Source organism: Chlorocebus sabaeus, chromosome 12, assembly GCF_047675955.1.
Source record: "Chlorocebus sabaeus isolate Y175 chromosome 12, mChlSab1.0.hap1, whole genome shotgun sequence".
Lineage (NCBI taxonomy): Eukaryota > Metazoa > Chordata > Mammalia > Primates > Cercopithecidae > Chlorocebus > Chlorocebus sabaeus.
In genome coordinates this window covers 21095298-21123180 of record NC_132915.1, presented here as the reverse complement: position 1 = coordinate 21123180, position 27883 = coordinate 21095298, and the positions used below count along the sequence as shown (strand labels likewise).

At 41.4% G+C, this 27883-nt stretch overlaps 1 protein-coding gene and 1 long non-coding RNA gene across 4 annotated transcripts in view; both read left to right on the top strand.

Moving 5' to 3' along the window:
* Positions 1-8042, top strand: part of GCNT1 (glucosaminyl (N-acetyl) transferase 1) — a 47080-nt gene extending 39038 nt beyond the window's left edge. For all 3 annotated transcript variants that reach the window (XM_037998502.2, XM_007969537.3, XM_073021515.1), the window contains one exon: positions 1007-8042. In XM_037998502.2, coding sequence (XP_037854430.1) covers positions 1151-2437 — 1287 coding nt within the window. In that variant the 5' untranslated portion in view covers positions 1007-1150 and the 3' untranslated portion in view covers positions 2438-8042. The remainder of the gene's footprint in view (positions 1-1006) is intronic.
* A 2106-nt stretch (positions 8043-10148) lies between these two features.
* LOC140712916 (uncharacterized) overlaps positions 10149-27883 on the top strand; it is a 60301-nt gene continuing 42566 nt past the window's right edge. The window contains exons 1-2 of the long non-coding RNA XR_012094752.1: positions 10149-11399; positions 15489-15581. This is a non-coding gene — a long non-coding RNA (uncharacterized lncRNA). The remainder of the gene's footprint in view (positions 11400-15488; positions 15582-27883) is intronic.

The window sequence follows — 27883 nt, the reverse complement described above, 5'->3', positions numbered from 1 at the left end:
CTAAACTCATTGTGAGACCAACCCAACACAGTCCAAAATTGGGCCTGGTTTCATGTGAGCCTTTTCAATCCAGTTTGAAAATTCCGTTGACTTGCCCTTCCTCCGAAGATTCTTAGACGTCACAACCATTTCCGGCCAGGCACAGTGGCTCACGTCTGTAATCCCAGCACTTTGGGAGGCCAAGGTGGGCGGATCACGAGGTCAGGAGATCGGCACCATCCTGGCTAACATGGTGAAAACCCATCTCTACTAAAAATACAAAAAAAAAAAGAAAAAAAAAAAAGAGTTAGCCGGGCATTGTGGTGGGTGCCTGTAGTCCCAGCTACTCGGGAGGCTGAGGCAGGAGAATGGCGTAAACCCGGGAGGCGGAGCTTGCAGTGAGCCGAGATCACCACTGCACTGCAGCCTGGGCAACAGGGCAAGACTCCGTCTCAAAAAAAAAAAAAAAAAAAGTCACAACTATTTCCAAACTTCTTCCTAAGTGTGCCCCAAATCCTAAATCAGCAAAAAGCAGAATGGATCTGATCTCTTTTAGGGCTGCTGACACCAGCTAATGGACATTAAAAGATGTCAGGAGGAACTTAAATTACTAACAATTTCAAGACAAGGGGTGCTAATTCTGGCGCAGTGTCAGAAACTGACTAACTATAGACTGTTCAATCATTATTGCCTAGGTCTCCAACTGTGGTTTTGCACCTCAACATACCAGAGAGGTAAAATACTTGTTGTTAGATATTGTAGTGCATCCAGGTGCTGGGATTTGGAGTTTGTTTTTCTTTTGTTTTCTTTTTCAATCTGTGGTATATAATCTCTCACTAGAGACTGTGAGCTTCCTGTACTACTACCACTTTTCCTCTGGTTCAGCCACTTTGTTTTTGTTTTAAACCTGACCTCATAGCAAAGAGGACAGTTTTTGAGCCTGAGAAGATTTATTGTGAAACTCTCTGTCTCTCTTTCTACATACATACATATATATATATAGTTATAATTGCTGCTTTTATTTCAGTGCTGTTCTTCATTTCAAGATGCCGTTGCAGCTCTGATAAATGCAAACTGATAACCTTCAAGGTCACAACGGAGGAAAAAATCACTGGTGCTTGAAGCATAGAAGACTGCCCTTCACAACGAAAATCCCTGATTATTGTTTGAAATGCTGAGGAAGTTGCTGCGAAGGAGACTTTTTTCTTATCCCACTAAATACTACTTTGTGGTTCTTGTTTTTTCCCTAATCACCTTCTCCGTTTTAAGGATTCATCAAAAGCCCGAATTTGTAAGTGTCAGACACTTGGAGCTTGCTGGGGAGAATCCTAGTAGTGATATTAATTGCACCAAAGTTTTACAGGGTGATGTAAATGAAATCCAAAAGGTAAAGCTTGAGATCCTAACAGTGAAATTTAAAAAGCGCCCTCGGTGGACACATGATGACTATATAAACATGACCAGTGACTGTACTTCTTTCATCAAGAGACGCAAATATATTGTAGAACCACTTAGTAAAGAAGAGGCAGAGTTTCCAATAGCATATTCTATAGTGGTTCATCACAAGATTGAAATGCTTGACAGGCTGCTGAGGGCCATCTATATGCCTCAGAATTTCTATTGCATTCATGTGGACACAAAATCCGAGGATTCCTATTTAGCTGCAGTGATGGGCATCGCTTCCTGTTTCAGTAATGTCTTTGTGGCCAGCCGATTGGAGAGTGTGGTTTATGCATCATGGAGTCGGGTTCAGGCTGACCTCAACTGCATGAAGGACCTCTATGCAATGAGTGCAAACTGGAAGTACTTGATAAATCTTTGTGGTATGGATTTTCCTATTAAAACCAACCTAGAAATTGTCAGGAAGCTCAAGTTGTTAATGGGAGAAAACAGCCTGGAAACGGAGAGGATGCCATCCCATAAAGAAGAAAGGTGGAAAAAGCGGTATGAGGTCGTTAATGGAAAGCTGACAAACACAGGGACTGTCAAAATGCTTCCTCCGCTCGAAACACCTCTTTTTTCTGGCAGTGCCTACTTTGTGGTCAGTAGGGAGTATGTGGGGTATGTACTACAGAACGAAAAAATCCAAAAGTTTATGGAGTGGGCACAAGACACATACAGCCCTGATGAGTATCTCTGGGCCACCATCCAGAGGATTCCTGAAGTCCCGGGCTCACTTTCTGCCAGCCATAAGTACGATTTGTCTGACATGCAAGCAGTTGCCAGGTTTGTCAAGTGGCAATACTTTGAGGGTGATGTTTCCAAGGGTGCCCCCTACCCTCCCTGCGATGGAGTCCACGTGCGCTCGGTGTGCATTTTTGGAGCTGGTGACTTGAACTGGATGCTGCGCAAACACCACTTGTTTGCCAATAAGTTTGATGTGGATGTTGACCTCTTTGCCATCCAGTGTTTGGATGAGCATTTGAGGCATAAAGCTTTGGAGACATTAAAACACTGACCATTACAGGCAACTTTATGAATAATAAGAAGGATACACAAAACGTACCCTTATCTGTTTCCCCTTCCTTGTCAGTGAGCATGGGGAAGATGGTATGAGCTCCTCTTTGGGGCGGGGACTCTAGATCTTCTTGTCAGAGAAGCTGCACGGTTTTTGCAGAGCACCATTAGCTAGAAAGGTGATAACATTAAATGTTCATCTAGAGTTAATGATGAGAGGGGTAAAGGTAGCCTTGAGGCCAGAGCAGGTAGCAAGGCATTCTGGAAAGAGGGGACCAGGGTGGATGGGGAAGAGGCCGATGCATAAAGTCAGCCTGTTCAAAGTGCTCAGGGACTTAGCAAAATGAGAAGATGTGACTTGTGCCAAAACTATTTTGAGAATTTTAAATGTGACCATTTTTCTGGTATGAATAAACTTACAGCAACAAATAATCAAGGATACAGTTAATCTGATGTTATATTTGTTGAAATGGAAGTTTGATTTTACTCTAAGTGATTTTTGTAAATAATTTATTTTCTGCTCTAATACTGTACTGTGTAGTTTGTCTTTGTATGTCATCTCAGGGAGCTTAAAATGGGCTTGATTTAACATTGTTTTTGTGTTATTTTTGCTTGCAAAATGCATACATTTTCAAAAACAAAAAAATGACAATTTCTACTTTAGTTAATTTCTACAAATCATCTTAGGTTATTAGCAAAGTTAAGACATCTTTTTTTAAAAAAAAAAAAATTATAGCTTCTACAAAGAGAAACACTCCATTTTTCTAGAGATTTGCCTCTATCTTCCTTTCCTCAGTCTCCCCAGACTGCTATCAAGCTGTGTAAAAATTTACTTTCACTGGACCCTAAATTATTGTCTCTACAATCTGACTGCCAGTAATTAGTACAGAAAACTAAGACAGAAAGGATGATATAGGTTTGAGGGGCTGAGGAGTGGGAGGGAGGAGAAAAGGAATGTATTTAAACCATTTCTGATGCCCATGACAAGTGTAAAAACCAGCATTGACACCATCCCCAAAATTAAGGCTGTCACTCATTGAGTCTACTTGTGTCCAACCTCCCAGGATTGTTTTATCCCAGTGTCACCTGTATCTTCATTTGAAAGGACTTGGCCCTATCCTTGGGTCTTCCCATTACGTGCCGCTGGGTTGTAAGTTTCCTCCTTTCTCAACCTTCCATGAGGAGGAAAGAAGTGAGCCATCATTCCACGTGGCCTATTGGAAGGCCTGGGAAGGGAACTTTAGGTTTGGGACAGATTTTTTTTTAGTTTTTGGTATCGTTTACAGCATACAATTTTTACTCTCTCCATTTTCACCATAAGACAGACAATTTGGGGTTGCTGTAATGCCGTCTCACATCTCAAAGTACATTCAAATCTTAAAAAGAAGTTCTTATAATTTTGCCGTGTTGATACTGTTCAGCAAACAAGCTACCAGGAACTGTGAGGCTTTGTCATTTAGCATTAGACTTTAAACAAGAAATAAAATCATGTGCTGTATTTTTAAAACATAGCCAAATTAAATAGTACGTGAGAAATTCAGAGTATTAGTTTTAAGGCATTCAACTGAGAAAACCTGTTTTATTCCTGAAAGTCAGAAAACATTTTCATCTTATTGAGAGGGATGTTTTTAAACTTTTGTTATCATTTGTAAACGTGAAGTTGGTGGATTGCTGTGTTTTTGCATGATTAGCATGGGAGTCTGTGGGAGCAAGAGGAACATGTTTTGAAAACTCAAGAGATAATATTGATGAGGGCGATACATGCAGTGTGTTCTCTCTTTATTGGCTTCTAAACCACTTTTTTCCTTTAATGCATGTCAAATATTTCTCCCATGCTTCTCTTAGCAGAAAAGTTTTTACCTGTAAGACAGGGCACTTTTTAACTCTAAAACTAGTGATACTCGGTGACATACACTTTGTCTTATAAACATTTTTTCATTTTTTATTTTGAAAAATTGCAAATCTACAGCAAAAGTAAAACAGTAGTAAATACCATATAACCCTCACCTGGTGTTAACATTGTGCCCTGTTTGCTTTATGTTGTATGTATTTTTGAACTTAGCAAAATTGGAAATTAAAATTTCTGAAAATTACAAATATGCAAAGTTATTTATCTTAGCACGTTTATTATGTGTGACTACATCTGATTTATATTTAAATTAACAGGTTTTGAGGGATATTTTTCTTCATCACAAATGTAAAAATAGGATTTTAGAGTCTGTATCTCCAAGGTCCACATGGCCAGGCACAGTGACTCACACCTGTAATCTTCTCTACTGAAAATAGGGGAAAAAAAAAAAAGTTAACCAGGCTTGCACCTGTAATCCTGGGAGGCTGAGGCAAGAGAATCTCTTGAACCCAGGAGGTGGAGGTTGCAGTGAGCTGAGATCCCACCACCACTCCAGCCTGGGTGACAGTGAAACTCTTAGCTCCAAAACAAACAAACTAACAAAAAGTCCTTAAACATAAATGAACAAAAATTTTGTAATGGAAGGATTCTAGTTAATGAGTATTGCATCAAGATTTATATCTTTCTTACTAAGGACAAGAGTTAGTAAAAATTGTTCTTTATTTTACAGGCAGTTACTGAAGCTCTTCCCAGAACTCAGTAAACAGCCACTCAGCCTTGAAAATGGAGCGTTGTTGTTTCTAAACATATGTTTATGTCATTTATTCAGTACAGTTCACTTAAATAACAAGTAGATTTTCTCTTGTAGTGATTTGGGTAAGAAGAGGCCATGTTTCAGTTCATTTCCTCTGTAGGGTCGATTGAATTGGACTTTTTCAGTTGTTCAGAAAAATAAAAATAATTTCTCACTATATTAGATAGAGATACTCCTCAACTTACGATGTGGGTAGGTCCCGGTAAACCTGTTATAATTTGAAAATATCATATTGAAAATGAATTTAATATCTCTAACCTGAAATCATAACTTAGCCTAGACTACCTTAAATGTTCTCAGAATATTTAGCCTGCAGTTGGGCAAAACCATTTAACACAAAGCCTATTTTATAATAAAGTGTTGAATAGCTCATGTTATTTACTGAATACTGTCCTGAAAGTAAAAAAAAATGATTGTATAGGTACTCAAAGTATGATTTCTACTGAATGCATATCACTTGTGCACTGTGGTAAAGTTGAAAAACTGTTAAGCCTCTTAGGATTTTTAAGTAAGTTGGGTACCATCAGTTTAAAATAAATGCGATACTATTTCATGATAAACATGGTCACCGTAAGTTTTACTCTTTTGAATGTGGGCGCAATGGAATGCAGTTAGAATCAGTCATATCACCATTAAAATCAGCCATTCAGAAACCAAGGCCTTGTCTGCACAAATTTTTTATTCCTTTTTCTGTTAGCAACCAGCACTCAAATGTTAAGTTTGGTAGTTGATGTACTTTGTAACAAATGAGTGTGTGCAAGTAGTGATTAAAAGTAAGATTCATTCTCAAGGCACAAATGTCAGAGGGGAAGAGAGTATGTCAAAAACTAACACAGATTATGCAAAAAGATTACTGGGAGGCTTTAGAAGAATGGTCAGTATTGCATTCTAGGACATTAGACACTTCAACTGTGTCTGCTGAAGAAAGAGAACAGTTTTCCAGTTAGTAGCAAAGATTAATAGGAGCTATCACCTGCTGTTGGTTTGAATGTGATAGGCACAGCTGAGGGAAAAGGGACCCTATGCCCCCAGTATTGAGTGCCTGCTCCAAATATTGTCACACCGGATCTATTAAACACTTCGGGTGTTCTTTAAGAGCCCTAAGTTAGATGAAACAGATTCTAGAAAGTGGCAACATTAATGAATTTTCTCTATAGCTTGAAAGCTTTACATATCCCTTATAAGCCTGCTTGTGAAAGATTTTGTTTTTAATATGTGCTTTAATGTTTTCAGGGCTTGTCATCAGAATATTGATACAATTTTTTAAGGCAGTAAGACCCAAACTAGAAATGAATTACAACTATTGGGAAAGAAAAAACTGTTGTTATTATTGCAGATGATATAATGGTCCAAATAGAAAGCCTGGGAATCTCATCTTAGAATTAATATAAAATTAGCAAAAACCTCCAGATATCCAAAAGTCAATAGACAAAGATGGCTTTAAGATGTAATTGTAGTATATCACCATTTGTTGTGGCAACAAGCTTTGTCACATTTATGGACAAACTGAGCATGTGTGCAGGAACTATGCAAAGATAACAGAAGACCTGTATAGATGGAAAAGTACAGTGCTCCTAGCTGAATGGATTTTTTTTTTTTTTTTTGAGACGGAGTTTCACTCTTGTTGCCCAGGCTGGAGTGCAATGGCACGATCTCAGCTCACCACAACTTCCGCCTCCTGGGTTCAAGCGATTCTCCTGCCTCAGCCTCCCGAGTAGCTGGGATTACAGACATGTGCCACCACGCCTGGCTAATTTTGTATTTTTAGTAGAAACGAGGTTTCTGCATGTTGCTCAGGTTGGTCTCAACCTCCCGACCTCAGGTGATCTGCCCACTTTGGCCTCCCAAAGTGCTGGGATTGCAGGTGTGAGCCACCGTGTCTGGCCCTAAAATGAAATATTTTAAACATTTCTTCTATTTGTGAATTAATTGAATGCAAGTCTATTAATGTTCTAAATGGCTTGAGAGTATTCTAAATTTCATCTGAAGGATGTGCAAGAATAGGAATATTCTTAGGAAAGTAATGAAGTCTTGAGATACTAGATATAAAACTATATTTCACAGCTAAAAAATATTGAAAATGTACTAATAGTTACATTTGACCTCTTAGACCAATGCAGTAGTAGCCCCGAAATAGATGTGAGTATAAATAAAATATTCCAAAAATCCTAAGAACGTAAGGAAGGTAAACTTTTGGAGAATACTAGATTATGGCTTTATAATGTACACCAAAATCCAGGTGAAAAATGAAAATAAGCCAGAAGAACGTATTAGTGACTATCTTTGGATGTGACTGAATTTTCCAAATAAAGGCAATAGGAGGATTCATTAAGGAGCAGATTATACATTTAACTAAAAATATATATCTTCTGAATATGAGAAAGTAAAAGGCAAATGAGATTAGAACATTTACCTACAGATTTTGGAAGAAGGAGGCTTAATACCTTAATATAGAAATGATTTATACTCATATTTAAAACCAGTTTTATTGAGATAATTCACATATTATACAGTTTACCCATTTAAAGTGTATATCTGAGTGGTTTTTATTATAACCATTACCACAATCCATTTTATTTTTATTTTAAATACGGAGACAGTTCTCACTATGAAGCCCAGGCTGGTCTCAAACTCCTCAGCTCAAGCGGTTCTCCCACCTCAGCCTCCCAAAGTGTTGGGATTACAAGCATGAGCCACCACACCTGGCCCATAATCAATTTTAGAACCTCTTCATCACCCCAAAAAGAAACCTGTACCCTTTATAGGCACTCCCCACCACTACCTCATACTAACATATTTTTTTAAACATGAAGACTCCAAGAGAAAAATGAGCAAAGGATGTAACAATTCATAGAAGTGCAATAAGAAATAGAAATGGCTAATATGAAAAACTGTAATTCAATAAAGATGATTCAAATTAAAAGAAAATTTTTCTGTATCAAATTAGCAGTTTTGGTGTTTGGTTTTTTAAAAATATCCTTGATACTTGAGAGACTATATTGAGAAATAAGACTACATATAATGTGATCTCAATTATGAAAGTATTGAACAGAAAGGAGCATTCAGAGTTTCCTGAAGTCACATCTTCATATTTTGAGAATGACTCCTTCCAGCTCCATAAAATTGTTGCCAAATATGTATTTGGAGCTTTTTCCACATATGGTTTGCCTTAGGGAGTCATGCTCCCCAGCCCCAGCCTTTATTTAGGGGAGGAAGGAGCCATGCTTTCTCTCCACTCACCTACTGACAGGAGTGTTTTAGATGTCACAGTTAGTGCTTAGCCATGTCAAGGCCCTATACTCTGCTTAACCTTGTAAGATAGCCCCATTGTATACAGTGAAGGGAACCTTTTGCAGCAGTAGCCAGAATAACCACTCCTATAGGCCACTGTCACTGTCCATCTGACTACAAGAGCTGAGGATGATTAGATTGGCAGCAGTTTTGCTTCCAGCTCCTTGGAATGTATCTATGGAATTTCATTTTCTGATACCCAATACATGTTGATTTAATCACTTGTTAGGTGAGAATGGCCTGGTTCTTGAGCTGCATGCCAGAGGGAAACATATGTTCCCTTTCAGCAGGAGGACTCGAGAAGATTCATACTCTCCAGGAGCCTCCATCCAAACATCTGACTGTGGGAGTAACTTGGATGAGCAGTATGGGTGCAGGAGGAGGATCTTGTTTAACAAGATAATTTTGTGCATTTCATATGAAGGTTTATTGACCTTTAAGATGAAGATACAGAAACCGGTATTGTTTGTTTTGTTTTAATTTCTGCAAAACCCGGATGCCACTATCACTGGCTCAAACGTTATTGGGTATTTATAATTTACTTCCTTTGCCATTAGACTCATTAGTAAACGCTTCCTGGTCCGGTTAGAATTCCCTGATTTGATTTGATGCAAAGAAGATGTGTTTTCTCTTCACGACAGCTTTTCGTGCCCCTTCCCTCAGAGGAGAATGCTCCTTTAAGTATGTTCCTCAAAGCCCGCTGAGCTCATCGTGACAGCAGCTGGCATTTGTTGAGCATTTACTTACTGCATGTTCTAAGCACTTTGCATGTATTACTTCCTTTCACTCCATAACAACCCTGGGGATGGGCACTACTTACAAAAAATTGGCCCAATTTACAAAAGAGCAAAGAAAGGCACGAATCCATAATAAACGGCTTGAAAAACTGTTTTTCTCTGATCCATTCATCTCTCTTTTACCATTTTAACCATCCACCTTCTTCCCCAGACCCTGGCCTGCTGTGAGTGCAGCACATCTTCTCTTTATTTTTGAGACAGGGTCTCACTCCATTGCCCAGGCTGGAGTACAGCGGCATGATCATGGCTCACTGCAGCCTCGACTTTCTGGACTCCAGCAATCCTCCCACCTCAGCCTCCAGAGTAGCTCAAACCACAGGTATGTGCCACCATGCTTGGCTAATTTTTTTTGTTTTTTTTTAATAGAAATGGGGTTTCGCCATGCTGTCCAGGCTGGTCTCGAACTTATGAGCTCAAGCAATCCACCTGCCTCAGCCTCCCAAAATGCTGGGATTACAGGCGTGACCCGCCATGCCCGGCCAGTACATCTTGTTTTAAACAAGAAATGCAGGTGGGGCGCGGTGGCTCACGCCTGTAATCCCAGCACTTTGAGAGGACAAGGTGGGCAGATCGCCAGGTCAAGAGATTGAGACCATCCTGTCTCTACTAAAATTACAAAAATTAGCTGGGCATGGTGGCGTGCACAGCTGTAGTCCCAGCTACTCGGGAGGCTGAGGCAGGAGAATGAGGTGAACCCTGGAGGTGGAGCTTGCAGTGAGCCAAGATCGCGCCACTGCTCTCCAGCCTGGGTGACAGAGTGAGACTCCGTCAAAAAAAGAGAAAGAAAAAAAAGAGAGAGAGAGAGGGAAAGAAAAGACAGGGAAAGAGTAAGAGAGAGAGAAAGAAAGAAGAAAAGAAGGAAGGAAGGAAGGAAGGAAGGGAGGGAGGGAGGGAGGGAGGGAGGGAGGGAGGACAAGAAAAGAAAAGAAAAGGGGAGGGGAGGGGAGGGAAGGGAAAAGAAAGACAGGGTCTTGCTCTGTTGCCCAGGCAGAAGGGCAAGGTGTGATCATGGCTCACTGCAGTGTCGACCTCCTGAGCTCAAGCAATCCTTCCACCCTAGCCTCCCAGGTAACTGGGACCACAGGCACATGCCACCATGCCCACCTTATTTCTTAGCTTTTGTAGAGATGAGGTCTCCCTATGTTGCCCAGGTTTGTCTCAAACTCCTGGGCTCAAGCAATCCTCCCATCTCAGCCTCTCAAAGTGCTGGGATTACAGGCATAAGCCACCACGCTTGGCCTCAATATTTGTTACTCAGTCAATATTTATTGCTATAAACTTCCCAATGAAAGGAGATTTGAAGGGTGGTTTTAACCTTCTTCTTTATCTTAGGTGATCAATCACCTCAATTTGCCCTGGACCGTGGAGGTTTCTGGGATGCTGGATTTGGGATGCTAAAACCAGAATAAGTTGGTCATCTCATCTTTATCTTCCCCCTAAATATCCAGTATAATCTACATCAGTGCTTTAAAATGGAATTTATGTTTTATGGGCATTAGCAATTCAGAAATGTGCCTACACAGGCAAAGAGAAAGAACAGGGGAGTCACAAATAGGCTTAGCCACATACAGGTGATACACTCACACTTAGAGTGTTGGGCACCAATAGGTGAAGTTCCTGATTAAGAAGAGAATTATAACTGAGCAGGGCATTGGAAGACATCCTCTTATGGAACCTGAGAAGCCTAACCCAAACTATTTGCAGCCAGTTAACCTACCTCTGAAGTGGTCTTGGTGGATGGTTAGAAATCAGCATAAGTTTAATAAAGCTGGTTCCCGTTATCACATGTCAATACATATCCTGAATTATACCTAACAAACTTTGCAGCTTCTACTTTGGAAAATCCTTCTACAGGCTATCCAGGTACTGAAGGTGCCAAACTGAGCAGTGTCCTTGAATGTTCCTGTCTCCTCCTCACACCCAGTTACTAAGACCTCTCTCCTTCACAGTGACTCCATTCACATGCTCCTGTCTTGTCATCGAGCCCTGTTCATCTCTTACCATCTTTCACCTGGACCATTGCCAGTTTCTGAGCTGCCTGCTCTTGAGTGCCGGCTTCCTGAAAATATCACCAAAACAATCTGGTCATAAGACAAAGCAGAGTCTATTGCTCACTGAAGTAACAGAGAGCTCCGTCTTTAGAGTCTTGGTAACATTTCGGTGAGAGGACGACCCGATCGCACTGTTTAGGAGGTTTCGGATGCTGATTAAGGTGAGTCTGACAATGTGGGGTCTTGGCAAATAATCATGATTAAATAGTTTAAGATTAGAAGACACAGCAAAGTAAGGATTTTGAGGAAAAGCGTTCAAACAGTCTTGGAATATAAACTGCTTTTTATTGATGTAACTCTGAAGATGTTCCTGGAGTGAAAAAAAGGAAGTTATTTGCAAGTTTTACCTTCCAGGGTGAGAGTTTCTGGAATAGGAAAGTTCTGCTGATGAAGATAGCAAACTGTGTGAGTGTAGATGGTTTTGCCTGTCACCTCCATGCCTCCTGTCTCAAACTCTTCCACTCTGATAACAACAGCAACAGTAATAACAATAGTTACAATATTAGTAGCAGCAAATATTTAGTTCTCATTAGATGCCAAGCACTGTCCTCAGCATTTTACAAATACTATCACATTAAAGTTTGCCATAATCCTATGGTATTGGCACTATTATTGTCCACATTACACAAATGTAGACACTGAAGCAGCTTAGAGAGGTCAAGTTATTTGGCCAAGTCACACAGCACCTTCCACAGTCAGAGTTCTATCAGAAATGAAAATTTGATAAATGAACACTCTTGCATTAACTTTTTCAAAGATTTCCTGTTGCCTAAGACATAAAAATCTTGATTTCTTCAAATAGTACACAGAGCCCTCCACGATCTGGCCTCAGTCCCACCCCTCCAGTCTTCTTCATTGTATAGGATGCTCTACCCATTCCTGCACCACACATGATGCTGTTTCACGTCTTCACGAATAGCGCTCATTTGGGGTTTTTACTCCTGGTATCTACTCATCATCCATCTAATAAAAACAGTAGCCTAGGGAAACAGTCTCTTCCCTCACTTTCAGCCCGTTTGCATTATCCCCACTTAATGTGAACTGAGACTAAGAAGGTGCTGGGATGGTTGCACTCATCTTACAGGAAACAGGAGAATTAACCAACACTGAGGAGAAATGGGAAGATACAAACTATGTCATGGGGCCATCCTGCAAGCCCTGGAGCAAGCTGAGCCCAAGCCTTTTCATGTATAGAATCCAGTACATTTTATTGTTTAAGAGAGAGTGATTGTTTTAAGCACTTCCATCAGAAAAGGTCTTAATTCACACTGCAGTCTGCTAGAACATATTTCTTCAGGCTTTCAGACTAGAACACCCTCACCTTTCAACATTCAGCTCAGATATCACCACCTCTATGAGGATTTTTGTTTGTGTGTGTGTGTGTGTTTTTGAGACAGTCCCTCTCTGTCGCCCAGGCTGGAATGCAGTGGTGCAATCTTGGCTCACTGCAACCTCCGCCTCCCGAGTTCAAGAGAGTCTCCTGCCTCAGCCTCCTGAGTAGCTGGGATTATAGGCACCCACCATTGTGCCTGGCTAATTTTTGTATTTTCAGTAGAGACAGGGGTTTCACCATGTTGGCCAGGCTGGTCTCGAACTTCTGACCTCAAGTGATCTGCCCGCCTCAGCCTCCCACAGTGCTGGGATTACAGGTGTGAGCCACTGTGCCTGGCCTAGGAGATCTTTTCTGACCATCTCTGTTCCCCACGGCCTTGCATAAATGTCCACTCTTTTCTTTGGCTTCCATCGTATCCTAGACAGAATTAATCACCATCATCTAAAATAGGCCATTGAACTTACTTGTGCACATATGTGTGATTTTTTTTAAAAATCAACTTTATTCTTTAGAACAGTTTTAAGTTCACAGCAAAATTAAGTGAAAAGTACAGAGAATTTTCATATTCCCATATATCCTCTACCCTTCCTGTCCCCAGTATTACCTCCCCGCTTTTATTTATTTATTGAGATGGAGTCTTGCTCTGTCACCCAGGCTGGAGTGCAGTGGCGCCGTCTCAGTTCACTGCAACCCCTGTCTCCTCGGTTCAAGTGGTTTTCCTGCCTCGGCCTCCCTAGTAGCTGGGACTACAGGTGTGTGTCACAATGCCTGGGTAATTTTTGTGTCTTTAGTAGAGATGGGGTTTCACCGTGTTGCCCAGACTGGTCTTTAACTTCTTACCTCAGGTGATCTGCCCACCTCGGCCTCTCAAAGTGCTGGGATTACAGGTGTGAGCCACCGCGCCTGGCTGTTGTTGCAACTTTTAATGGCAAAACCCACAATTACTCTTGCACCGACCTAATAAATCAATAAAGTCAATTAATTTGCTTAATTTTGATTAACCACTCTTAAGGGAAAAAATAATTTCAGATTTTGTTCCCTCAAATAGAAATCATAACAGTCGAGGGGAAAAAATACAGATTTACTGATGACCTTTTATAATTTGGCTGAATTCAGCTTGTCTTTATTCTCCCTGTGAAATAAAACCTTACTGAAAACTAAACGCTGCACCTGAATTAAAGTGTCCTGTCAGGTTTTTTTCCTGTCCACAAATATTTCTGTTCAGGAAATTTGATCTTTAGGAATCTGATGTCCTTTCCTCACTGCCTAAGCATGTGACTGAAATAACCGGGTGGGGGAACTGATCCCTCATGTGCGGTTACAGAGCTGGGGGCTCAGAAAGGTCGAAGTTACTTCTGTTCACCAGGAGAAGAGAAGGAAGAACGACGAGCCAGAGACAGTGCACTTTTGTGGGTCTCCAGCTGCATTCTTTCCCAAGCCATTTCTAGAATCGCCACGAGGGAGGTCAGGGTACACCTGTTTCCTAGGAAGCTGGACTCCACTTTGCATGAACTGCAAACGAGGAAATAGGGATGGAGAGTGAAAATAGGGAAGAGTATGAGTTCAAAAACTTTTGACTTAGGAAAACAACAACAAACCAGTGGGACAGGAGAGAGGAAAGCCTTCCCCAGGAATCTTTCCTCATAACTTTGCGTGGTAGGTGGGCTGTGGGGAGAGACGTGATTCAGTACTGCTGTGTTACTTAACAGTTGAATCTGCCTGGAGTGCAATGGCAGAGGATGAAAAGTTGCCAACTATAATTGTTACAGCCATTTAAGAACGTTTGCCTCCACCTGGGCACTATGGACATATTGGGCTAGATAATTCTTTGTTGTGGGAGTGGAGGCTGTCCTGTGCAATATGAATGTTTGGCAGCATCCCTGGCCTCTACCTGTTAGATGCCAGTGGCAACCCCAGGCCCACCCCGAGGCACCATCATTGTGATAAAGACGCTTCCAGACATTGTGAAATGTCTCTCGGAGGGTAAAATCATCCCTGCTTGAGAACTTCTGATTTATAGGAATCATTTCATTTCCATCACAGTGCCTGTCTTATATTGGGCAGAATGTTTACTATGTGAAAATTACGGACTAGGTACAGCTTTACCTGGGTGAACCAAATATTCATGATTGCTGCTCATATGGGCCTTAAATCTGATGAGTGAAAAGATGGATGGGTGAATGCAGGATGTCTCAAAAAGCAGATGTGATTTCTCTTAGGAATCAACCAGTGTTAAAAAAAAAAAAAAAAAAGTCACCCAGCCTACTTCCTTTGTAGTCAATCACAGGAGGTTAAAAACAATCCTTGTGTGAGGCAGGCCAAGGAGTCCCCCATTAGATTCCATTAACCCAGGAAAAAAAGCAGTAATATTGGCCAGGCGTGGTGGCTCACACCTGTAATCCCAGCACTTTGGGAGGCTGAGGCAGGCGGATCATGAGGTCAGGAGTTCGATACCAGCCTGACTAATGTGGTGAAACCCCATCTCTACTAAAAATACAAAAATTAGCCTGGTGTGGTGGTGCGCACCTGTAATCCCAGCTACTCAGGAAGCTGAGGCAGGAAAATCACTTGAACCTGGGAGGCAGAGGTTGCAGTGAGCCGACATCATGCCACTGCACTCTAGCCTGGGTGACAGAGTGAGACTCCATCTCAAAAAAAAAAAAAAAAAGGTCAGTGATACCTATGACAATATGACAGGCTTTTGGAAATATAAGGAAACAAGATACAGTATATTAAAAATAATTTTCAAATACTAGACTGCTTCAAAATCAAATAAAAGGGTTGATAAAAACATAGATGTCTGGGCTCTACCTTATGTTTTAAAATCTATGAGGGTGAAGCAGGTATGATTAATTCCTTTTATAAAAAGATACATATATGTACACATATATTTAATTAATCTCACTATGTTGTTCAGACTGGCCTTGAACTCCTGGGCTCGAGCAATCCTCCCACCTCGGCCTCCCAAAGTGCTGAGATTACAGGCATGAGCCACCACGCAGCCAACCAGGTATGATCACTTCTTATTATTCATGGTAGTTATGTTCTATAAACTCATAGCAAACACTAAATTAGTGAATATTGGACTATTGCCACAAGGGGAAATATAAGGTGAGGCTCCTGAGAACCTCTGGTCACTACATTTTTGTCAGTTGAAATGCCATCTGCATTCTATAGGTTCATTTTCCAACTTCCTTGTAAAACAAGCCAGTCTCACCAGTGTTGAAAATCGTCTCTTCCACATAACCCTTTTCCCGTAGAACACTGAGCAAACATTTAAAAATGTGTTCCGCAGCATTCTGACCTGCAGAACCTACCCCTCCCACAGGTTTAACATTTTTCCATGCTTCGTCGCCTTTCGAAATGTGTGGGCCAGCCAGCACTAGCCACAAAGGGTTTAACATTTTTCCATAAATTTCTTTGGCTTTCAGCCTCACAGCAATGCTGTCCACTGTGCTTTTTTTTTTTTCTTTTTAATCTGTCATCATCTCATGAATACACCCATTTAGCCACTCTTCCATCTTATTTGTAGATCTAACATGCAACTGTAGATGTTACTTTAGCGCTTTCTGGAGCAGCGTCACACCCAACTGGGAAATGTCCCCTTCCTTTTTAGGTTTACACGATTGTTGACTCATTCACATTGAACTGTAAGTCATGCCTGAACAAAGCTCATCTAACACACATTTTCTCTCTGTAAGGCACGTCACAGCCTTCCTGCACTTACGAACACTAGACAGCGCTTTCAGTGCTATGCGTGGGGCCTATTTACTTATTATTTATTGAATATCTAATTTTAGTCCCAAAAGCCTTTATTCAGTCCTCAAATTGTTACCATGAAAGAAATGATAAATTGCAATTTTATTATTACTCACTGTGTATCAAGCCCTTGTTACAAAATCTCCATTTACTGTCTCCAAAAAACCAATAGAAAACCCACAAATTATATTACCTAATGATCTATTAACAGATGACCCTAGCTTCTCCAAGTGTGCTCCCCGACCAGTAGCAACAACGTTACTTTGTTTGGCTGGGGTGATGGCTCACTCACACCTGTAATCCTAGCACTTTGGTAGGCCAAGAGGGGAAGATGGCTTGAGTCCAAGAGTTCGAGACAAGCCTAAGCAACATAATGAGACCTTGTCTCTACAAAAAATAAACAAAATTGGCCAGGCATGGTGGCACACACCTGCAGCCCCAGCTACTCAGAAGGCTGAAATGAGAGGGTAACTTGAGCTCAGGAGGTCAAGTCTGCAGTGAGTCTTGATCACACCACTGCACTCCAGCCTGGGTGACAGAACAAGACCCTGTTTCAAGAAACAACAACAAAAAAGAAAAAAAATAAATAACCTTGTCTGAAATGCAATTTTCAGACCCTAACTTAGAACTACTAAAGTAGAGACTTGGTGGGTGGAGACCAGCAACCTGTGCTTTATCAAGCGGTCTTTCTTCCTTCCTTCCTTCCTTCCTTCTTTCTTTTCTTTTCTTTTCTTTTCTTTTCTTTTCTTTTCTTTTCTTTTCTTTTCTTTTCTTTTCTTTTCTTTTCTTTTCTTTTCTTTCTTCTGTCTTTCTTTCTTTTTTTGAAACAGAGTCTCACTCTGTGGTCCTGGCTGGAGTGCAGTGGTGTGATCTCAACTCACTGCAACCTCCACCTCCAGGGTTCAAAGGATTCTCAAGCCTCAGCCTCCCGAGTAGCTGGGATTACAGGTGCACGCCACCACACCCAGCTAATTTTTGAATTTTTAGTAAAGATAGAGTTTTGCTATGTTGGCCAGGCAGGTCTCCAACTCCTGGCCTCAAGCGATTTACCCACTTCAGTCTCCCAAAGTGCTGGGATTACAGGCGTGAGCCACTGCGCTGGGGCTTTATCAAGCTTTTTAAGTGATTCTGATGCATCCTCAAGTTTGAGAACCACTGGAATAGACAAATGTTTATTGACATGAAAAGTTCACAATACAATGAGTTAAATAAGAACACATTGCAAAGGAATATATACAGTGTGATTCTGGTTTTGAAATATTTACACATATGCAAATGTATAAAAACAGATCTGTAAAGGTGTACTTTAAAATGGTAACAATTGTTACCACTGGGTAAGGAGGTTACAAGGGATTCTTTCCTTTTTTTTAACATTTCATTTGAGTTTCAAATGTTTCTACCATGAATAACAATTTCTAACTCAATTTTAAATGGGAGCAAAACCAACTCCCTGAGGAAGAATTTGACAGATAAGGACCCATCTGTGTCCCCGAGTTCTACTCCCTGCCTGTGGAATCGCTTTCCTCCTGCTCGTAACCATCCACAAACCGGTACCTACAGAGCAAAATTTCCCTCTGGGTCTCTCAAGCAGGCAGAAACACACTTGCTTTTCTTGATGTCCCTTAGCACAGCTGGAATTTTTACAAACACTGTGCCAAACATCACAAGAGACGATGGAAACTAAATAAGTACAGAAAGTATAAGAAACCAATTTCTGAAGGGGGTTTCCGATTCAAGCACTGCTACCTGTTTCTCTTTTCATGTAATATTTGCCTTGAGGTGCTCCTATGTTCATGCTTTCAGGGCCAGGTCACTCCATAAATAGCTCCTTAGCCAGATTTCTCTCTGAAGCTACAGTCTCAGCTTCACATTCAAAGGCGGTGTCTCCTCCTAAGTTGCTGGTGGGACTCTGGTGTCAGACATGATAGATGAACTCATTCCTCGTGCATGACTCTGACTTTCAGGGCATTTGAGCCTGCACAGATTCTATATGCTTAAATATTCAATCACTTTGTAACAGAAATAATTTCATAGTCATATCAGTCCACAAAATTCAGGGGTATGAAAATATAACTTTATTTTGAAATAACTCAGACTTAATGTAGAAGACCATGACTTCCCTTTTGTATTAGTCAGGGTTCTCTAGAGGGACAGAATAGGATAGATGTATATATGAAGGGAAACTTATTAGGAGAATTGACACACGATCACAAAGTGAAGTCCTACAACAGACTGTCTGCAAGCTAAGGAGCAAGGAAGCCAGTCCGAGTTCCAAAACCTCAAAAGTAAGGAAGCCTGTGACAGTTCAGCCTTCAGTCTGTGGCCAAAAGCCCGAGAGGCCCTGGAAAACTAATGGTATAAGTCCAAAAGTCCAAAAGCTGAAGAACTTGGAGTCTGATGTTCAAGGGCAAGAAGCATCCAGCACAGGAGAAAGACGGAGGCCAGAAGACTCAGCAAGTCTCGCCTTCCATCTTCTCCTGCCTGCTTTATTCTAGCCATGCTGGCAGCTGATCAGATGGTACCCACCCAGATGGAGTGTGGGTCTGCCTCTCCCCGTCCACTGACTCACATGTGAATCTCCTTTGCCAACACCCTCACAGACACACCCAGGACAATACTTTGCACCTTCAATCCAATCAAGTTGACACTCAGTATTAACCATCACACCTTTCTATCTGAAAGAAACATTTAATTTGGTTAATTCTGTAAATCATTTTTTTAATTTTGTTAATAGTTCAAGTCCAAAAAAATTGATTAAAAAAAATTCTTCAGTGTTAAGTGGCTACTCCATTTGCAGTAGCCCTTCTTCCAAGATTTCTCTTTCTAGTCTCCTTTCCCCCTCACTTGGCTCTTAATTCCTGCCAATAACTGAGTGTGAAGAGGGAGTCACGTTGCTTCCGGGTCTCTCAGTCCTCTGCCGGCCTTCGCCTCCAGATGTTTCCTTAGCATCTGCATGGTACCCGGGAATTTTAAGCGGTGACCGAACTGCAGGTGCAGGTCTCACTTGGCCCCCATAGCACTGGGACCCATGCAGATTCCACTGTGTTACAGTGACTGTCGCTTATTTAAAAAGATCTCAGCATATTCATCGTGATATCTTGTATCTGTATGGGGGTTTCATTATGTTGGCCATGCTGGTCTCGAACTCCTGACCTCGGGTGATCCACCTACCTCGGCCTCCCAAAGTGCTGGGATTACAGGTGTGAGCCACCACGCCTGGCCGATATCTGTTATTTAGATGAAGTCCAAACCTTCCGGTAATTTATAATGCATAATTAAGGCATGATCAGTCTGCATTAAATCAGAAAAGATTCCATCCCAGAGATGGCTTCATCAAACTAACGCTTTGCTATTAAACATACTGAATGTCAGAAAAGGGATTTCGTTGGAGATACTAGTAACTTTTGTTAGGAAGCAGTGATTTAGCTTGATTCTTAGAAATGAGCTCTCATTTGTGATGCTACAGGTATTCCAAATATGAGGACTGGCTAAAAATACCTTAGAGAGACTCCTAACTCTTGTACGGGCGGGGGTGTAAGAATTAAGGGAGATCTAAAATCTGGCTTGATCCCTGAGTTGTCCTATAAGCAGCTGTTGGTATAGGAGGATTTCTGAATGATGCCAGTTGGAAGGGACTCCGGCTTCTGAAGTGCTGTTGTGTGCTACTTGTAAGCATTTTATGCAGTGTGTGATTGGATCACCTAAAAGGGTACAGAGCTAGAATTTCATTATACCAACAGGACAGTATCAACTCCTTGGTGGTGACTAATGAATGTTCACATAGTAAACACCTATGTGGGTGACAGGATTGGACCTAAGGTTTCTTTCCTATAACCTGATAGCGAGATTATGAAAGCACAGCTAAATCTCACTCCCTCAAATTTCTTTAGTGTCTACTATCTTCTAACAGAAACAATCTAAGGGTTGAGCATGACCAAACTGACTTGAATCAATTCACTGTGTTCTTACCCAATTCCCTGTAAGGACAGACACCCTTCATTCCTTTTATGCACGTCCCTTTATCCTTGTTTAGGATCCCCAGTGAGGTCTTCTGATTCTTTTATGCACCATTCCAGGCCAATATAACCTTCTCTTATGCTACTTCTGAGCCATGAGGAACCTGGAGGGAGGGCATCTCTGTACTTTTCGTGGGACAAAAAAGTGAATGTAGGAAATCATATCAGCTAATATCACATATCATCCTTCCATATGTGTAACTCCTATACAGGAGTTAAACACAATAGCAAGAAAGAAATTCCTTCAATCAGGCCAGGTGCAGGGACTTATGCCTATAATCCCAGCACTTTGGGATCTGAGGCAGGTGGATCACCTGAAGTCAGGAGTTTGAGACCAGCCTGGCCAACATAGCAAAACCCCGTCTCTACTAGAAATACAAAAATTAGCCAGGTGCAGTGGCAGGTGCATGTAATCCCAGCTACTCGGGAGGTTGAGGCAAGAGAATCACTTGAATCCAGGAGGCAGAGGTTGCAGTGAGCTAAGATCGTACCAGTGCACTCCAACCTGGGTGACAGAGCAAGTCTCCATCTCAAAAAAAAAAGAAAAAATTCTTCAATCAAATTCCCCAGTTGTTATACAAAAAATACATCTCAATAGAGGTGTTATTGATATTTTTGGGTAACAGAAATATCTTTTGCTCAACTATCCCTACCTTGCAAGACTTTTAGCATTCTTTGACCTTGCCCACTAAAAGACAACAGTTTAAATAAAAATTTTAAAAGATCATTAAATATTTTGAAATGCCTCCAAAGGGAAAAAATTGGCCTGGTTGAGAACTGCTGTAATAATTGTCTCCCAAGTGTTTCACAGGTCTCTGGGGAGGCCACAGAAGGCTTCAGTGGCTGAATAGGAAAGCAAGTGGTTGAGGGTTCAGCCTCCTATCCCTGCCTCAAACACAGAACGTGCCTCGGGGCAAAGTGACTGACTTCCCAGGCTGTGATGATAGCTGTGATATTCTCTTTTTTTGAGACAGAGGATCTCGCTCTGTCACCCAGGCTGAAGTGTAGTGATGGGAATCATAGTTCACTACAGCTTCGACCTCCCAGGCTCAAGTGATCCTCCTAATTCAGCCTCCCAAGTAGCTGGGACCACCACATGTGGCTAGGTTTTTAATTTTTATTTTGGTAGAGATGAGGTCTTGCTATGTTGCCCAGGCTAGTCTCTAACTCCTGGGCTCAAGTGATTCTCCCACCTTGGCCTCCCTAAGTGCTGGGATTACAAGCACGAGCCACTGTGCTGGGCCCCCTATTATATTCTTCATAAGTAAAAGCATATCCAGAAATTTCCATTTCCAGTCGATCTTTACCCTGTTTTTCTTGACTGTTTCTCTGAAGATGCCTGGGGCAAAACCACTTGAACTTTACCCTCCAACACAACATCCTTTCTTTATCTTCTCACTATAGTTCTAGAACTATCTTCTGCACATTTTCTGTTAGATATGATGGATCGAAATTGTTTACTAGAACTTAAAATAAATGGTAAAAAGAGGCCATATTAATTATATACTGCATTGACATTGATGATGCTTTGTTTCGGATAAACTATATATCTATGCTCTTAACTGCTTTTGAAATATTTGAAAATGGGCCAGGTGGGATGGCTCACGTCCGTAATCCCAATACTTTGGGAAGCCAAGACAGGAGTATCGCTTGAGCACAGGAGTTCGAGACCAATCCGGGCAACAGAGAGAGACCTTGTCTCTATATTTAAAAAAAAAAAAAAAAAAAATTGAAAATGGATATTTGTTTTTGAAATACTTGGCTTTATACATGTGTATATAATAAAAAACAAATCTCTGCATTGTGTGGGACAGCACCAAAGTGGTATTCATGCATTTTCCTGGAAGAATGGAACATTGGAGGAAAAAGTCTTTGGATGCCTTGGGACAAGAGACGGGAATGAATGGGAGAGTGGAAGATAGGACGTTGTCTGTTCCTCAGCCCAGGCTCAGAGACCAGTAATTCACTGGAGTTACTATTTACATGAAGGACTTTGGGAGGCTCCAGCTAAAAGCACAGACTTCGGTGAAACATACCACCCTGATTTACAGACGGAGAAACCTCCCCCTTCCTGGCTGCCTGCAGCACAGCTTTTAACACTGGGTTGGGATGGAAGATTCTCCAGTGCTGTTTGGGCACCAGGAGGAACTGAAAGTTTGGTAACAGCGCCTAGATAAAAGGGCTGAAATAGACACCAGCTAAAGTAATACTAATGAGGCATCTCCTAACAAGGCTTCTCAGCAGTGGAAAGGAGCAGCACAGAAAAATCTGATTGGGGCTGGGCGCGGTGGCTAACGCCTGTAATCCCAGCACTTTGGGAGTCCAGTGTGGGTGGATCACCTGAGATCAGGAGTTTGAGACCAGTCTAACAACATGGTGAAACCCCATCTCTACTAAAATAAAATTTAAAAAAAAATTAACCAGGTGTGGTGGCAGCACCTGTAGTCCCAGTTACTCAGGAGGCTGAGACAGGGGAATCACTTGAACCTGGGAGGCAGAGGCTGCAGTGAGCCAAGATCGCACCACTGCACTCCAGCCTGGCAACAGAGCAAGACTCCGTCTCAAAAAAAAACCCAAAAACAACCCCCCCCCAAAAAAAGAAAAAACAACAATAATTAGCTGGGCATGGCGGCACATGCCTGTGGTCCCAGCTACTAGGGGGACTGAGGCAGGAGGATTGCTTGAGCCCAGGAGGCGGAGCTTGCAGTGAACCAAGAGGGCCCTACTGCACTCCAGCCTGGGTGACAGAGTGAGACTCTCATCTCAAAAAAAAAAAAAAGAAAACTCTGATTGGCCTTGGTACCAAGCACTTAGAAGGGGTCTCTAGTTATGGCTAGGGAAGCTTTAAAAGGTGGGCTGAGATCCTGTAGTCGGTAGACGGGGCCCACTCAGCTAGAGAAATGTGGATGCTATCAATGTTAACGTCACTGAAGACATTTCATGAACCACAGGGCTGTATTTTTTTAGGCTTTTGAGCCAACCTATTTAGTAACTGCCAGGGCCACATGAGGACTTTCTCAGGCCCCACCACGTTGCCTCTGTGGGCTCCTTCCTCCTTAAGAAAAAACAATAAAAATTGTGTTTCACAACTGCATTAGTGTAAACACAAATATAATCCAGGCTGGGTTCATTCTAATATATTCATTTTTTTCCTTCTGATTTTAACAGAAATAAAAATGAAATCACTTTCTGTAGGCCTCTGAAAGTATTGTCGGTCCCAGGCACTCTGCCTACTGTGACTAATGGAGACGTTGTCCCTGGTAACTGCTTTCCTTTCGTTCTTTTTTCCAGTAGCTTCTTCCCTCTTCCCTCACTTGTGGCCCCTCCTGACAATTTTGTTGATTTCTATCCAAATCAGCCCTTTCACTAAGATTGAAAAGTTGCCTGTAAGTTGACCATGTTTAATCATTTGCCAGATATTTCAATTTTTAAAAAAACATTAAATTATTAAATTGTTTTTTTCTCAAATGGATTTGCTATTTTGAGAAAAAATATACCAACTATATACTCAACACCGATTTTTTTTTAAAAGTAGGAAGCTATAGTTTTCTATGGGTACATGGACCCTGAAAACCTGTTGTTTTTCCTAAATCCCAAACCCAGGTTGTTTGTGTGGGTTCTAGAATCAGGGAGGGCAGTTCTGTGGGCTCTACTATTCAGAAAACACCACAGTCAACTGAGTCAACATAATCAGCCTTCCTGCCAACCACCCTTCAGCAACCCCTCAACTATTTACTCCTTGATGGGAGGGCACTGCCAGAAAGTTTGCTCTCAGATTAAAAGCAAAACAAAATGAAAACAACGATGTTTTCAGAAAAGAACTATTTCATTAGATTTCTATATTTGTCCTCTCCTCTGTCCACATTGCTAACATACTGGAAAGAGGTTGCTGGACTGGTTTGGTTTCTTTAGGAGAAAGGAAGATTAACTGGCCCCCAATTCTCAACCAGGCTGTTCGCTTCTCTGGCTTTAAAAGAAAATCAAGGGTGGGTGCAGTGGCTCACCCTGTAATGCCAGCACTTTGAGAGACCAAGGCAGGAGGATCGCTTGAGCCCTGGAGTTCAAGACCAGCATTGGCGACATGGTGAAACCTTGTCTCCAAGTCCTGAGTTCAGACAATCGCCTCACCTTGGGTTCCCAAAGTGCTAGGATTACAGGCATAAGCCGCCATGCCTGGCCTTCTACAAAAACTTTAGAAATTAGTCAGGCATGGTGGCCTGTAGTCCCAGCTACTTGGGAGGTTGAGGTAGGAGGATGGCTTGATCCCAGGAGTATGAGACTGTAGTGAGTCGTGATCGTGCCACTGCACTCCAGCCTGGGTGACAGAGTGAGACTCTGTCTCAAAAACAAAAGAAAGGCAAATTGACCAGGTGCAGTGGCTCACTCCTGTAATCCCAGCACTTTGGGAGGCTGAGGCAGGAGGATCACTTGAGCCCAGGAGTTTGAGACCAGTCTGGACAACATGGTAAAAACCCATCCCTACAAAAAATTTAAAAATTAGCCAGGCATGGTGGCCTGTAGCCCCTGCTACTAGGAGGCTGAAGCAGTAGGATCACTTGAGCCCAGGAATTCTAGGCCACGGTGAGCCATAATCTCACCATTGCATTCCAGCCTGGTCTCAAAGAGTGAGATCCTGTCTCCAAAAAAGTTCCAGCACTTTGGGAGGCTGAGGCAAGAGGATCGCTTGAGCTCAGCAGTTTGAGACCATCCTGGGCAAAACAGCAAAACTCTTTCTACAAAAAAATAAATAAATTTTTTCAAAAAAGCAAACCCAAAGTAGAAGAATATTCTCACAATCAGCTGGAAATATCAAGTATGATTCTGAAAGAAACAAATAACTGACATAAGATATAAGGTGATATATGAGCATTTTCTTTTCTTGTTTTAAGATACAGTCTTCAGTAGCATATATGAACATTTTGATTTGAGTATATGTGAGTCTCCCAAGAACTTTTAAACTCTTCAACATCCCTTTTCTAGGGTAAAAGTGTTAATTAAGGACAGGGTGGCAGTCATTCCAGCCAAAGCAAAGGTCCTCCCCATTTAGTCCTAACTTATCTGTTCAGTGACATTTCTCTCTCTCTTTTTTTTTTTTTGAGATGGAGTCTCATTCTGCCACCCAGGCTGAAGTGCCATGGTGAGATCTTGGCTCATTGCAACCTCTACCTCCCAGGTTCAAACAACTCTCTTGCCTCAGACTCCCGAGTAGCTGGGACTACAGGTGTGTGCCACCACACCTGGCTAATTTTTGTATTTTCAGTAGAGACAGGGTTTTGGCATGTTGGCCAGGCTAGTCTCAAACTCCTGACCTCAAGTGATTCACCTGCTTTGGCGTACCAAAGTGCTGGGATTACAGTGTGAGCCACTGCCCCCGGCCTAGTGGCATCTCTTACATGCTGTTTCATGTACCTTATGCTCCAGCCACTTCAATTTTCCATTACTCCTTGAACATAAGAATGTTCTCTTTCAACTCAGCAGTAAATGTGTCCCTACTTCTGCCTGGAATGTGCCCTCTTCCCCAACACAAATCCCTTCATCTCCCTTCATCTGAACAGCCCTTTCTCCTACACACAGTTCCCACATCTCTCCAGCCTCTGAGTTTCCTGCATTCTCAGAGAAGGGGCTGTTTTACAGGTGAAAGAGGAATGTGAGGGATACAGCTACAAAGACCACCATGTGCAGTTTGCCCAAGACTGAGGGACTGCCCAGAATACAGGACTTTCAGTGTGAAACCTGACAGTTCCAGATAAACAAGCATGGTTAGTCACCATATATACCACACTTCTGAACCTTTCATAAAAAAAAAAAAAAAAAAAAAAAAAAAAAAAAAAAAAAATTGATTTGGGGGAAAAAAATAAAGATTTGTTGACAAAATCTAGCTACTCAAGAGAAGAATCAAAACTAAGAGATCAGAAATGCAGAAGGCTTGGCTACATTTACATATAAAATAAAAAGGAAACATGGCAGAAATTATAGTCAGCACATAAGCTTTATAAACCTTAACCATATAAAAGCTTATAACAATACAAATAACAAATTTTGAAAGTGGAGAGAGGGAGGAAGTCAGGAGGTCATGTGCTGTACTAATTTTTTATATTTCGTAATAGGAAGTAAATTGACTCTGTCCAGAATTAAAACAAATATAAGAAAAAAAAGAAAGCCCTAAATGACCAACTTCTTAATGGTTTTACATAATGTTTTCACTAAGCCCTAGAAGGATCTCTTAGGAATGCATACTTTATTGTAAAGAAACATTCATTTGAAGTTATACTTTACTTTTTTCCCTTTCAAAAATATTAAATTATAATCTTTAATCTTAAAAATAGCATTTTTATTATATCCTTCTTTTCTCTTATCTTTCTCTGTTTATCTAGCTGGCTAAACACAGAAATTCTGAGAAAAGCAACTAAATGTTACTAAATGTTGAGATTGCTTGCTCCTAGCTATTTGGATTTGGGGTGGAAGAGGATAAAACGTCTTTTTTTGTATCGTCTGGTATTTTTAAATTTAAATAGCTCTATGATGATTGATTTTATGTGTCAACTTGGCTAGGCCATGGTACTCAGATATTTAGTCAAGCATTATTCTAGATGTTTCTGCGAAGGGATTTTTTCTAGATGAGGTTAACATTTATATCAGTAGCCTTTGAGTAAAGCAGATTATATTACTCCGTCATGTGGGTGGACCTCATCCAGTCAGTTGAAGGCCTTCATAATGAAAAAGACTGTCTTCTCCAGAAAAAGAAGGAATTCCACCAGCAGGTGGTCTTTAGACTCAAACTGCAGCTCTTCCCTGGGTCTGCAGCCTGCTAGTCTACACAGTGAATGTTAGACTTGTGAGCTTCCACAATCTCGTGAGTTAACTTCTTGAAATCAATCTCTCTCTCTCTGTCTCTCTTTACATATATATACATATACATATACATACACATATACATACAGTCATCCTTCAGTAACTGTGGAGGATTGGTTCCAGGACCCCTTGAAAATACCAAAATTCAAGGATGCTTAAGTTCCTTGTGTAAAATGTTGTAGTATTTACAAGTAACCTATGCACACCCTCCTGTATACTCTAAATCATCTCTAGATTACTTCTGATTCCTATGTGAAAGGAAAATCTTTTGGCCCCCACATTACTAAGCTAAGGGAAAAGTCAAGCTGGGAACTGCTCAGGACAAACCTGCCTCTCATTCTATTCAAAGCCTTCCCTCTGCTCACTGAAATAGATGCATATCCTGATTGCCTCCTTTGGAAAGGCTTATCAGAAGCTCAAAGACTGCAACCATTTGTCTCTCAGCTACCTATGACCCGGAAACCCCCTCTCTGCTTTAAGTTGTCCCCACCTTTCTGGACAGAACCAATATACTTCTTACATGCATTGATTGATGTCTCATGTCTCCCTAAAATGTATAAAACCAAGCTATGCCCCGACCACCTTGGGCACATGCTGTCAGGACCTCCTGAGGCTGTGTTATGGACGCACTTCCTTAACTTTGGCAAATAAACCTCTTAAAATGATTGAGACTTGTCTTGTCATT